Source organism: Strix aluco, chromosome 20, assembly GCF_031877795.1.
Source record: "Strix aluco isolate bStrAlu1 chromosome 20, bStrAlu1.hap1, whole genome shotgun sequence".
Taxonomy (NCBI): domain Eukaryota; kingdom Metazoa; phylum Chordata; class Aves; order Strigiformes; family Strigidae; genus Strix; species Strix aluco.
Window position 1 is genome coordinate 11180574 of NC_133950.1, and position 13994 is coordinate 11194567.

The following is a 13994-nucleotide window of genomic DNA, read 5'->3' on the forward strand; positions in this document are numbered from 1 at the left end:
AGATTGATTGTCTGCTGCAGTAAAGCAGCCTCTAATCCCCCTCCCCCAAACAGTAAAGCTTAAAAAAAGGGGGGGGGGGGGGTGTAAAGCAATCATATGATAAAATCACAGCTTTAGCAAAAGCTTTGATATCATCGTTAGGTTCATACAAATTTCCTCTCTTACCTAGCTTGTTCTTCACTAATTAGTCCAGCCACTGGTAGTTTGTGTTCCTTTTTCTTTTTCTGACACAGAAACAAGCAGTTAAACTAGTATTTGCAGTCTTTAATTACACATTAAAATCTTCATCCTTAACTTTTTTACTGAAAGTACAGGGATTCCCTACAGTGCAATATTAGTGTTCTGCTCTAAATTCTGCAAGGGCATCTGCTAACGGTTGGGACTGTGGAACAACTTTTAATTAATTGCCACCTTTTAATGGCACGGTTCTCACACAAACATTACCTTTAAGGCAAACATACATCAAAGAGTCAGAAATTTGCTCTTTTACAACTCAGCTACAACCCCCAGTTACACGAACACTCACTAAAGGCTACACGCTGCTCCGGATCTGTGCATATTCCAGAAAATGAACATGCAGATCAAGGCCAGTACAGGGCCCAAAGTTTCCAAAAAGATATAGCTTTTTCATTTCCCAACTATGGAGTGTTCCAGCTAATCTTCAGCAAAGTAGATGGGAATTATTTCAAATCACTGTGCTCAGTCACACAGGGCTGCACATCACACTCGGAGCAATCCTATTTGTGGGATTAGTTTGGGGAATATGACACCAAAATATCAACAGCAATCAGGCCCAGGCTTCTTCTGGCTAATGTCTTCCTGACAGATGTGTTCACGGAGGTGTTCACTACAAGGACATTTGAGCTAAGGCTATCAGTCCGTAACAGCTCACAACACACTAGTAAGCGAAGCTCTATACGCTGTAAAGAAATGATGAAATCTTAATTACATGCACTTGCTTTCCATAGTGGTTGGTGAGAGTATTTGTTGAAAAGTGAATAAATAAAACAGATTTTTCCTCCATGTTAAAGTACGCTGTAAAGTTTTACAACACAACTAATGCACATTTCAGTAATTTACTAGGGATAAAGCAGCATCCAAGATCCTTGTCTCTTGTACTTGTGTGGATAGAAATTATCATCCTGTTAATGAATATCATAAGGAACATTTTGTTTTAGTCAAAATCTTTCCTTTGGACAATCTGTGTTGATCAATGCCTGCTGGTTTTTTTGTAATTACTTTGTAAGGAAATATGCAGCTGTATAGTACTTAATGGAATGAAATGAAATTCAGCATGTAACTATAGCCAAAAAAGCACATTGATCTGGCATAACAAAACAAAGAAGATTACAGAAACCCCTGCTGTCAGATATATCAACATATTAGGAGATTAGATCAAGATTAAAATTTTTAAAAGAATCATATTTCTGAAGATGCATTGAACAGCAAAGGTGTTGACTCAGTACTGAGTTACCAAGCATCACCAGACTCAAGAATGGCAGCTGTTACCGAAAAAAAAACCAACCCACCCCAAAACCAAAACAACTTCCACAGGAAGTCATGTTGTACCCAAGTAGTAGCAATGTGAAGTCTACCCAGGTGACTACTAGAGCTCTGGCAACGCTTAGTGAGCATCCACAGAAGTCACTCTATGACCCACCTACTGACTACTGCAGGAGGGCACAGAGCACAAAGCAGGGAAGTGCCTCCTCAAGTCACACGTACTGGGACCAAATCTGCCAAAAACCACAACAGTTTATCACTGAATTGCTCCCTCTTACCAGTGTAAGGGTCTAGTTCAGATCCTACTGAACTTCTCAATTCATACAGCTCTATCTAGGGCTCCAATACTTCTACTGATTGGAGATAAACATAAATGAAAATCAAAAATATGTAACAGTGTAAGAGGGTTTCTCCTATTGTCCGAATGTTGGTTTAATACTGTTGGAGTGATCAAGTTCACAGTGTGAGACAGTTGGATTTACCTTGCATTACAATATGCCATTTAAAAAATTCTAAGTCAGAGATGTGGAAGTGGGCTATGGGTCCCAGCAGCTATCTGTTGTAGGACTGAGTGCTGCAGTGCATTTTTATCATCTACAAACTTTAAAAGCACATGCCAGTTTTTCTGCAGATTTCAGATTCTCATTAAATCTGTGTTGGTCCGCTCTTCAGAACTGTCCCTAACTAAAGAAACCACATACATCCTTAATAAAGCACAGAAAAGGACAAACAACTGACCTCAAGAGCCCCACAGACCAAACGAGGAAAGAAAGAAAGGGAGGAAAAAACCAATGAAACAACAAAAACACATCTGCCTGCCTTCTGTATTTTTGGTATCTAACCAGGTTACAAAACACATGTATGGCTCCAAAGTTAACATGATAGATAAACCAAGTGAACAGCAGAGACATAAAACAACAGCACCTTATTTTAAAATTTACCTCTTACACTGAAAGTAAAAGTTCAACTGATTACCCCCTTCTTTCTTTTTTGGAGCAGAACTTGGTGAAGTATCTTTGGCTACAAATAGTAAGATGACTAATCAATGTTATATTCCCAGTAAATTATTGGATTTGATCTTGTTGGAGTTGTCTAATAAAGTCCCTCATGAATCAAAACAGTACTTCAGATTTTTTCTTTCCAGTTAAATTACATTGACAGCTAAACAGTAAATACCACATAACTAAAAAGAGAGATTGCTATTACATTTAATAACAGACTGCTTTTTCCCCCCAGTATTTAAACAAAGCACACTAGACAAAACAGGATAAAGCAACAGCAGGCCCATCACTGCTCTGCACCTGAGAACAGCCAGCCAGTGAGCTCTACAAACCGCTTGTCACTGCTGTTGACATGGGCCATTGGGAAAACAACAACAAAAAAATCTCTTTTAAGCTTAGAATCATCTTTCATCCAAATGAAAGCACAATGGGACACTCACATGCACAGCTGTTCTCTTGATAAAACTCAGTTCAAGAAAGTTCAATGATGTGTTATCACCTAGGAATTTTCCCTCATAATTTGTAATACAACATGGGTTCAAGCATGGCCATGGCAGATGCTGCCCCAGCTTTGGGATCTGAGTGTCCTGGCTGCTGAATCTAAAAAGAACCAGATCAGCTCCAAACCATCTATTAAATGTTGTCTTTGAGTTTAAGGGTAACTTCAATCCGAATTTCTAATACCATGGTGGCAACGAACTTTGTAGTAAACCAAACAACCAGACTTCTTAGCTTTCAGTGGTGGGAAAAGACTGTTCAGAAGAAAATGAAGCAGTTCGGATTATGTAATTGTACCTTCTCCTCCCATGCCGTAGGATACAACTTTAATACTTACTGTATTACCAATTAAACTAGAAGTACCCAAGGGTCTCACTAAAACTAAAACGAAAGGTGCACTCCTCCTCTGACAGGGTCCAGTCTCATTTCTGTAAAATAACTTGTTTAAAAGCAACTGTTGTCATCTCTGCTTGGTGGGCAGAAGGGAAACCTGAAGAAAAATCCAAACCAAACCCAAACATGGCTGTATCTTAAAATATCTTGAAATCATATTTTCAATAGCTGCTAAAATTCATTATGATCTGAATTTCTCAGCACTTATCTTCCTGTAACAAAGCTGTCAAAATAGTAGTTTCCTGTTTGTTCATTATTCTCTATTATATTCTGCATGGTTTGAAAAATTCACTTGGGGACATCACTCTTCTCTGAAGCAGTGTTGTAGGCGGCAGTCTGAATACGTTCATATTATTCTGTAGTTTTCTTTAAAGAAACTAAATACTACACATATACATTATTTGTATTCCTTTGAAAAGTTCTAGAGGAATGCATACCATGCAACAGTGTCCTCCACCACCACTGTATTTAGAAGAGAATGGAATACTAACCACTGAAATGCACAGCATGGATTTTATAATTGAAATAGATTTTCCTCTAGGGAATGGACAAATGCTCACAAAACCACCTGTTTAATGAGCGCAATCCTTTTTACCAGAGGTTACAAAGAACTAGTACTCTACCTAGCTAGATTAGCTTTGATAGTTAGAATAACAGTATTTCAGGAGGAAAGCCAATATTTTGGACATTCTGTGCAGAATTATGGAGCTTACTAAAAAAGCTTTAGTATTTAACAAACAGTGACCACACCAGTCACCACCACCAAACACATGGACAGGGGGAAAAAAAAAAAAAAAAAAAGAGCAAAGAACCAATTGGCTAAGATTCTTTAAGGGAAAGTAAGAGTTATTTAACAAGCTGATGAAATACAATATAGAAGTTTTAAAGAGAGTTTCTATTTAGTTGAACCGGGTGAAATATTAAGAGACTTGAGTATCACAGATCCTGCAAGATGTGCACATGATCTCTGAACACACTAAAATCAGTATACCAGTTAGGGATAAACACAGTCTCACTGTACAGCAATACACTGCAACCTACACTACCACAGCTTCACAAAACATCTGCAGAACAGGTGTTCAGCACCTAAAACTACTAAAAGAAAAAGAAAACAGTACAACGATGTGATCCAAATACTAAAATTGATGTTCGATCTACATGGTACGTGGTTGCAAAGTAATTAAACCTATTCATATAAATATTATTGTCTTACAATATAAAGAACTAATTTTTAATCCTCTTTCTTCATATAAAAGGGGATTAATTTGCAGAGCAAAAGGGTCACGTATTTCAGCAACATGTTCTTCTACAGTTCCGGTTGCACTGTCTTGCTAAAGTCAAGCTAAAGGAATACCTTGAGAAACTTAAACATGAACAGGGATATTAAATGAGCTCCTAGTATTGAAAGTTATTGGAAACTGATCTCTTCCTTATTAATACAATTCCCCATCATGTACAAAAAGATATCTCCATGTTCCAGAATGCAAACAGAGTTTTAATCTTTAATTATATTCTCAACCTCAACTCTTCTGGAGAGAAGTATAGATATGGACCTGAGGATTATTGCTTTATTACATTATCATCTCTGTGGTATTTAATGAATATTGATACTTAATGCAGCTTTGCCAGTAGGGGGAAAGAAGAATTTTAGAACTGCACAAAACTTCCAATGACTTTTCTCAAAATGGAAAATACAGCCACACACTTTGCTCTTCTATTCTTGAATACTTCTAAGAAGAGGCCCAAATGTTAGAGTACAGCTCATAATACTGAATGGGATTATTGCAATAACAACACTTGCATGTTAAATAACCACATTTCCCACAGCCTATACACCAAGTGTCACACTTAAGTGGTACATTGGATTCTTGGTTTCAAAGTAGGAATTCCCAGCTGGGATTTCAGACCTCTACAACACAGCAAGGTCAGATTAGATAAGCATAGTTTAAACATACAGTCTTAAAAAATACAAAACCTGTGAACATACATTGGCTTAAGCATGCTTTGCCATTATTTTTAAAATAATCTGCCTTTCTTTCATAGTGACAATCCCTGAACCTAGGAAGCAATTAGATGCTGTTTATAAAATAAAATACTGAAAAAAAAACCCCTTTCCTGCAAAAACTCTTGGCAAAGGGCTCATGAGGATTTTTCTTAATGTAAAAAATGATAAATTACATGAGTTAAGTTCCAAATAATTTATTCTGGCACATCTGATGTCTGAGTGTATAGTTTATATATATATATATACACACACACACATATACCTTTACTGTATTGTTAAAAATAGCAACTTTTTTTTGGAATACTACATCACTGATTATTTTAAATTAAATTCCTTCCTCAAGACTCAACTTGTGCACCCTGAAGCAAGCTCCTGAACAAATACAATAGAACTTTACAATACTGCTTCTATGACAGAATCATTAAAACTGATAGGCCATTAATGCTATGAAAGAAGAACTCTCTGACTATGCTGGTATTAAATCAAGCTACAGTAAATACAGAGTTTGGGATATCTGTAAATTTATTTTCCAAATGCAGATGAACAGATACGAAGTGAGCCAGTAAATTAAGCTTTAAATGAGAGCACTCACTAAAGACCATCTTTTGCTAATGTAGCTCCAAAGGATGGAGCAAGCACAGCCTTCTTTTGAATATATCCATCTTCTCTAGAAGAAGAATTCAGATGGATTCTGAGGTGTAGAGAGCAGAATAGAGACCTCCTCCATCTCACCCAGAACCAGTGGCAGAAACAACCTGTCCCTCCTGAGTCTCTGCCCAGCACTCTGTCCTCAAGTCCTTATTATCTCCTAAAAGAAAAATTATCTTCACAGCTTTTTGTGGCTCATTTATCTAGAAAAACATCATGGGCAGCACTGTCTTTTCCTTTATTTAAAAAAAAAAAAAAAGTAATTTTGCTGGTCTGCTCCTAGCAATAGAGTACAAATTCACAGCTATTTTTACTCAATCTATTACAGTGTTTTCACTGTCAGGTTAGGGCATATATCAGAGCACAAGAGATTTACAAGACAAGTTGAAGAGCCCTAAAACAAAAAATTGGACTCTCTTTTACTCAAGCCTCTCTGTCCATTGAGCCTGAAGTTGTCAAACAAGAACCAGACTTTCACTTGTTTGTTGTTTATAGTGTGCTTATTTCCCCAAACCCACAAATGTCGCAACAAATGACCCTAAAAAGCACCATAAAGGGCAAGAGTCTCAGTACCTTTTGTGGTGAGCAAGTTCTTGTTCTGGCAATTTCCTTCCAGACAGAGAAGACAGATGATTAATCTGGGAGCACCGAGAAAGCCCCATGCAACAGAGCTATCAAAGTCACAAGGTTTTCAGCTGAGACCCCTAAAAATTCCCATTAATACTAACTGACCCTCTTGTGTGTGCCAATGAACACAACTGCAAGAATATAGTCAACATCCCATGCTTCCTCTTTTCTTTCTTCATCCTCCTGTCACAGCGACTCACTACTGTTACTTTCCAGCTACACAGTGACATACCAGAGACTGTTGGGCTCTCAGCAGGGTGGTCCAGCAGCCCAGCAGGGACTACCTCCATGGGCTCACTGCTCTCAGACACCCCAGATTCTTTGGGGTACAGCATTCTGCTCCCGCAGGGTCACGGAAACAACTTCCTAATTGGGAATTTGCTTCTGAGATGTGGTGCCAAGCAAAATAATACAAGATTAATTAGCTGCGTCAATTACTACATTTTAAGAGGAGAAAAAAAACTAAGAACCATAATTTCTTATCGTATTTATTTATTTATTTCAAACCAGAAGCAGCCATCCTGGTTTTCAGAAGGGTTGCATGTATATGCTTCTCCTAGTCACTTGGAAGGAGCTGACAGCTTTCAGCACTTCAGCAATCACTGCTTTGAGATTCTTTAACAGAAGGAAGGAACCAGCAGCCAGATGAGAAGCATGTGAGGGAACGCATCTATTAGCAAGTACAGGGAGATGTCTTGTTAATAGGAGACAGAAGGAGGGACTAAGCAGGGAGAGAAAGCAGCCAGCAGTTAGTCATTTTCTCATACAGATACATTTGGCTACAAGTGAGACGCATATCAATCTAGTATTCCTTTCTGCACTTTCAGAGCCAGTGAAAACCATTACTGAAAAGCAAAACCAAACACCAAAATGCCTCTTCTCAAAACCATTCGGCACCCTTAGAAACCCTCAGAGAATGAAAACAGTGAGAAAATGAAAATTTTCCTGATAGTGGTTGCACAGGACAAAGACCTTTCATTTTAAAAAAATACCTTTTTGATTCAAAATTGCTGCTGCCGTTTCAGACATCTTCTAGTGAAAAACTAGAGCTTCTTGCCTCCAAACCTGAGCACATCAAAAGATGGCCTAAGGCTGGCAAGGGACAAATGAGTGGGCCCACCAAGCACCAGCTTTGCCATTAGTGAAACCCTTCCTCTGCCTCCTTCTGTGAGCCTGAAGTAGGAAGAGATGGCTGAGCCTCCAAGACAGGCTGAGAAGGTTTTGGGTTCGTGTTGTTAGTTTGTTTTTTTTTAAAAAAAAAAAACATTTTGGAGAGGAAGGGAAAAGAAAAAAGCAGAGCAGGGAGAGAGGCTAAGGGCTCAAGTGAACTATGAGTTGACACAGCACAAGAATCAAGTTTTGTATCACCACCCTTACGGGAAGAGACACCATTTGGATACATTCAGTCTGTGGAACAAAACTCAAGTCTCACCATAGCAGTAAAGATCAAAGATATGGATTAGCAAGATAAATCCTCCTCCTGCACCACTGCCATTAAGAATGTAATGGGCAATAGCAGAAGTTACCCATGCAGTCTCTTCGAGGAACAGGAACATAAATAAACAGATCAGTAACATGCTCTCTAATGCTACCTTTAACTCAAATGAAGACATGCTTAATATCAAACTATCCATATGCAAAATCTGCATAAAAATAAAACAGTTTTTAGAAGATTCTTTGTCCAAGTTATCACCTGTTACCTCCTGAGCAACAGTGTTTCCTGCATTCCTTTGCCGGCTGAAAAGAATTACCGCAGTGTTGCTATTTGCTCCAATCTGCTATTCTAAAGTGACATTTTGGCATACAGCCTGGTTTAAACACTTATGTTTAAGAAAAGCTCTATAATATAGTGGCTCTGAACAACATTTAATATATACTTGACTCATAGCACATTGTTAATCAGCCCAAAGACTTGTCATTGACCTTAATTTTAATAGCGTACATCAAAGCAAAAGAAGACAAAGAAATAGTTACCCCTTTGTTGACTAATCAATAAAGCTAAAAAAAATAAATCCCTGAATTGCCATGGGAAAATTAGTATGCAGTATGCCCTTTCAAGGAGATATGTAGTTTTGCACCTGGATGTTTTCTTCTGCTGTATTTTATAGAGAATGAAAAGAAAGAAAAAAAAAAATCACAGCATGATTCATCATTATTTGCATGAAACTACAGCAAAATCAAGATACTAAAATCAATTTGCCATACCTTTTTTTAAAATACTTTCCATAAGCCTATTTTCTTAAGTCTTTTCATTATTCGCTTCTGCCTTGTGTTGAAGACATGATATTGAGCTCAACAGGTATTTGATTCGACTTAATATAAGCATTATTCTCTTCTTAAGACACACCAAGATAGCAAATAAGGATAAATATGGAAAAGATCAAAGAGAAGCCAGAGAGGAGGAAACCAGGGACAGATAAAGGGCCAGCTCAGCATAAACATATTTTCCCTGTGAATAATGCTGGAAGTGTTAACAAAATACTGAAACATAATTCAACTACCAGCTGAAGCTTAGTTACCACACTAAAATTTCATTCTATCTGCAAATTCTAGGTAAATACACCAATGAAGGAAAAAGCACCTGCAGATTAAAAGACATACAATACTTTTAAATGTGTATATTATATACCTCATATTAAGATTTATACAGCTGCAACTGTTTAAGTACAGACTTTTCTATGCAAAAATAGAAGCTAGCTCTTTCCCTCTCACTATATGTATTTCTAGTAAATGGAGAAGCCATGATTAAAAAAATAAACAAAACATCAAAATATTCTAAGACCTCTGAATAAAAACTGTGACAACTAGTATCACAGTGCTCTAGTTTAAAGGCTTCTTGGAGAAGTCCATTTTAAGCTCCGGATAAACCTGATGCCCCAGCAAAGGAAGAAAACTAATTAGCCAGTTGGTCGCAATATACCCCTATTCTTTCACAGATATAAAAGAACCAACATCTGGTCTTCAAACCTGTAGTTCTGCTAGAGCTGCCCTTCTAACCATTCTTCGTCTGATGTATCAGTAAAACAATAGAATATTTATGGATTCTTGAATTAGCAGCCCTTTAAAGTTAATATACAAGGGGAAAGCTCTGTTGACTTTGGTTTTTTTCTCATTTCATAAGGAAAAAACTCTAAACTTCCTTTGATTCCTTCCTCAACTTAGGCCTGTGAACTCTGATGAGAACAGGGACTTTTAGCATTAAAACTATGAAGTTTCTAGTAGCACAGTGTTTATACATCAGTGACTCCTGCTCTGTGAAAAAAAGCAGGCAGTTTCCACAAACTACAAGGATGCTCAGTACAATGAATAATTGCTTAGCACTTCATTTTCTACATAATTTTCTTATATGTAACTAAATATTTTAAGCAGTTTATTAATTTATAAGCTTAGTTGTGGACATCTCTGTGGTTTTGGCATCAGTACACAGACTGCCTAAAGTGTTGATACTCTGTGTCCTCAAACAGTTTCTAAGTGTCCTCATAATTGCTTGTCACCTGTAAAAGAGGTTTTAGATCCAATGCAAAATTAACATATGGTGAACAGATGGACTCAGAACAGACATTTGTTGAAAAAGTACTCACACCAAAGACTTTTTGGCTTCAGCCTTTTAGGACCTTCAGAAAAGTCCTACTTGAAGCTCCAAGTCATACTAATCATGGGAACATCATTCCTCAATGACAATCTCGTGTTGCAAAAACTTTTATGACCTGCTACAAAGAAGAATCCTTGCAGCTTTCCTGTTGTCACAATGCCTCCCTAAACAGAAGAAACAAAATATTGTTTCCATAGGGTACCCCACCCATCCAACAAGAATAATTCATCGCACAAAGCTGCTATTACGATAATTTAAAGGAATAAAAAATTACAGTAAAAAGTTTTTAAAAAAATCCCCCCCACGCAAACTTCAAAATATTCTATTACTTACTGAGGAGGCAAGACAAGAGTTGTTGGCTGGGCTTTTGGTCTGCGTTTTGCAGATACTCCCATCTGGTTGGCTGAACGTTTCAAAGACTGCTGATTCAAAAGGCCAGATGCTAGCCCGGCATGGTACTGCAACTGGATAATAAAACACATATATATTAATACACACACCACTGCAGTACTCTATCTATGTCAGACCTCTACTGTCTGTACCACTTGATTCAAATTACAGCCAGTCAGTATATTAACGTATGGTATTTCATATATATCACTTGGATGGAAGATGACACAAACAAAAGCATATTAAAAAAAGTCTGCTGTGAAATCGGTATTACAAGGAAATTATGGTATAAGGCAAGTAAGGTGACGAATCAAAGACTTCCTCTCAAGTCCTAACTCCTGAAACTTGGGCTTACTTTTAAATGTTAAGACTGTTTCTTCTCTCAAGGGATCAAGCATTCTTACTTTTTGGAAGAAGATAAGAGGAAGAAAGATGCAACCTTTTCACTATATAAACCAGCTTTTTAGAAATAACATCTTTTTTCCTTAAACATAAAAACACAAAACAGTCGCAAAGAAGTTTCTACCACCGTAAAGAAAAATCTAGGCTTTAATAGACCTGCGAGCACTTCTTCATAGCATTGTGGAAAGATTCACATTCAGTAGTTTTCTCCTCTATCCTTTTATTTTACTTGCCAATGAAAGACAAATTTATGAAGGACACAACATGAATCTGCAAGATTTTGAGCGCATTCCCACTGCTCGCAAATGTAAGAACAGCTACAGTGCTGCATCTGTCCTGAAACCAGCCTGAAGTGCAACAAGTTACAAGCTCACCTCTAAACTCTTTCCATTTACATTCTTAGTTCCCTATTTTAGAAGGCGGGGGATTCAGTGTCAGACAAACGCAATTTCCTTCACCATTCCAGTCCCCACATCAATGTGTTCATTAAATTGTCTAAAGATTTGTTCTGAAAAAGGTCAACTGTTTAACACATTAACACCTCTAACCCCATGGTCTGTATCTAAAAAAAGGTTACAGTTAGGAACACATGACTTAAGTGTTCAGAAAATAAACTGGTCTTAGGAAAAGCAGTTCTTCAGTTCCCACTGACTGAAAATGAGGGAAACAAAGGTTGGTAAAGTGATCTACTCGAAAATGGCTATTAAAATGAGTGAAGTTATACTGTGAGCCAATTTGACTGAAATGTCAATGCTCAGAGCATCCATAAGGCTTTTTAACAGGCTCCTGATTCACTTGGCTGCTTTGCCACGTGATCTTGGCCATGGCACAACATGAAGACACATCGCATTCCTAATGGGAAGAGAACCGCACTCTGCCAGGGAGAGGGGGGGGATTGTATTGCCCCAACAGCTCCGCTTAGACCAATGAATTTTGCTCAAATTTGTTTTTCTCCGACAGATTTCTGAAATGAAAAAAATCAATGAGAGCAATGGACAGTACACGTTTGAAAGGCAATGCTTCAAAGTGTCAGGGGCTTAGTTTTCAATCTTCACTACCAGAATTTGCAGTGAGTGCAATATGCAGGGAATTAAAGGCAAAGACAGCTCTGGCAGAAGACCCCTCTGACTCCAGGAACATGCTTTTCCCTTTTCTTCTTGCATCTTATAAGAGCAGCCCTCCTTCAGCCATTTTGTGCTGTTGACACCACTCACTTATGTTCACTGTGCAGAATGACACTGACAGGTATTTCAAGTAAACAACATCATCTGGACACTTGCTCAGAGATGGAGGTAATCACCAGTGCTAATCATAGATGAATTTTAAATGCAACCTTTCAAAAACATTTCATAACCTCCCAGCTAATCTGACATTTAGTGGTCAGGCATAAAAAAACCTGAGAATTAAAAACATTCTAAAAAGAAATTCTGTCCTTGAAGGCTGACTCCCAGTGATTAAGCTATTTTTATTAATTATAAGTATTTCTTTATAATCTACCTTTGCTCCTAGGAATGCAGATCCAACTGTCAAAATCTATAAGGGCCATTAAATATTTACCAAACCATCCTTATAATGGGAGAAAAGGTCAAAGTTAATAAAACTGACAGGCAGCTTCTGTCCAACTTGATTTATACATTATTAAAATATCACATACTGTATTGCACAGAATGCATTCCTTTTTGGGGGTGGAAGGGTGTTAACTGAAGAGATTAGGAAATTGTTTCTTAATCATTTGTTCTGAGGGACAGAAACAAGACTGAAAATAGTGCCAAAGCAGTACCACTACCATCAAAACTATAGACAGGTGATTCAACGGTCCTGATGGATGATAAATATGCCATTTAGTTCCTTTTTCCTCTTGCAAAATAAACACCTTTGTCTGCCAGCATCAGCCATGACAGCAAATCTCGACTAAAACCATACCAACTCCCCCCCAATTTTTTCATACTAACAAGAGAACGCTATTTCCAAACATATTCTCTTCACCTTAGGGAACGCACATGAAATATTGTCAGAGGATATTATGGGTGCTAAAAGGCTCAGGCAAGGAAGCTGAGATGAGCTCATGGGACACAAACCCTTTGAGGGTTAATAAACACACAGAAACCACATTTAGCTCAAGAAGCGCCTGAGCCAAAGACTGCTGATGGCTGGAAGAACATCGGGTGAAACACTGTATACAGGCATGAGCTTACAGCTACTGCTGGAGATGAGATATAGGGCGAGATGAGCCTTTGGTTTGATCCGGCAGAGCTGTTGTGTGTTTTGGCTAGTGTCTAGAGAGGGATGGCCCACGCAGGCCTAAGAGACCCTGCGACCCAACAGAGCCAAAAGTTGGGTTCTTGTGGATGGTCACAACGGCCTTCTGTAAGCGTATTCCCAACAATCTTCCATCTGCTTTTGACAACCGTGCTCATTTACCAGCAGAATGGTAAACAGCAATAGTTCTATCCATAAAATGTACTAAATACTCACTGAACTTGAGTATTGCTGCAGCACTAGGTAGTATTGCAAATCATCTCTTTATCAGTGGCTAAGGAATTCCCCATCATTCAGAGGCTTTATTACAGCAAGCATCCATGTCTTTCAGCTTTGGGGAATTCCAACTGGTTTATGTGAAGCTAAGCTCTTTACTTCCTAATGAAATACTCCTCTGTAAAATTTCAACAAGATTGATCTTTCTTCCCCAATACATGCAGATGAAACATAAAATCTATTTCAGAAAACTACAAAATAAAAAACAACAACAAAAAAGTCAATTTATAACACTTAGCAGCTAGGATATATACCAATGCCAACTTGCACAGTTTTATGATGAGTCGCATGATAGCTGATATTTTTCTTAAAACTGTGGTTCCAAGTAGATGTGTGAATTCCACATTTTAAAATCAAAAGAGACTCTAGTTCCCAAGGATGTAGGAAAGTACTGAAAATA

The 13994-nt window shown here is 37.9% G+C and overlaps 1 protein-coding gene across 2 annotated transcripts in view; it reads right to left on the reverse strand.

Annotated features, from left to right (window-relative positions):
- The window catches only part of MED27 (mediator complex subunit 27), a 93876-nt gene that overhangs the window by 46611 nt on the left and 33271 nt on the right, over positions 1–13994 (reverse strand). For both annotated transcript variants that reach the window (XM_074846098.1, XM_074846097.1), the window contains exon 3: positions 10601–10731. In XM_074846098.1, coding sequence (XP_074702199.1) covers positions 10601–10731 — 131 coding nt within the window. The remainder of the gene's footprint in view (positions 1–10600; positions 10732–13994) is intronic.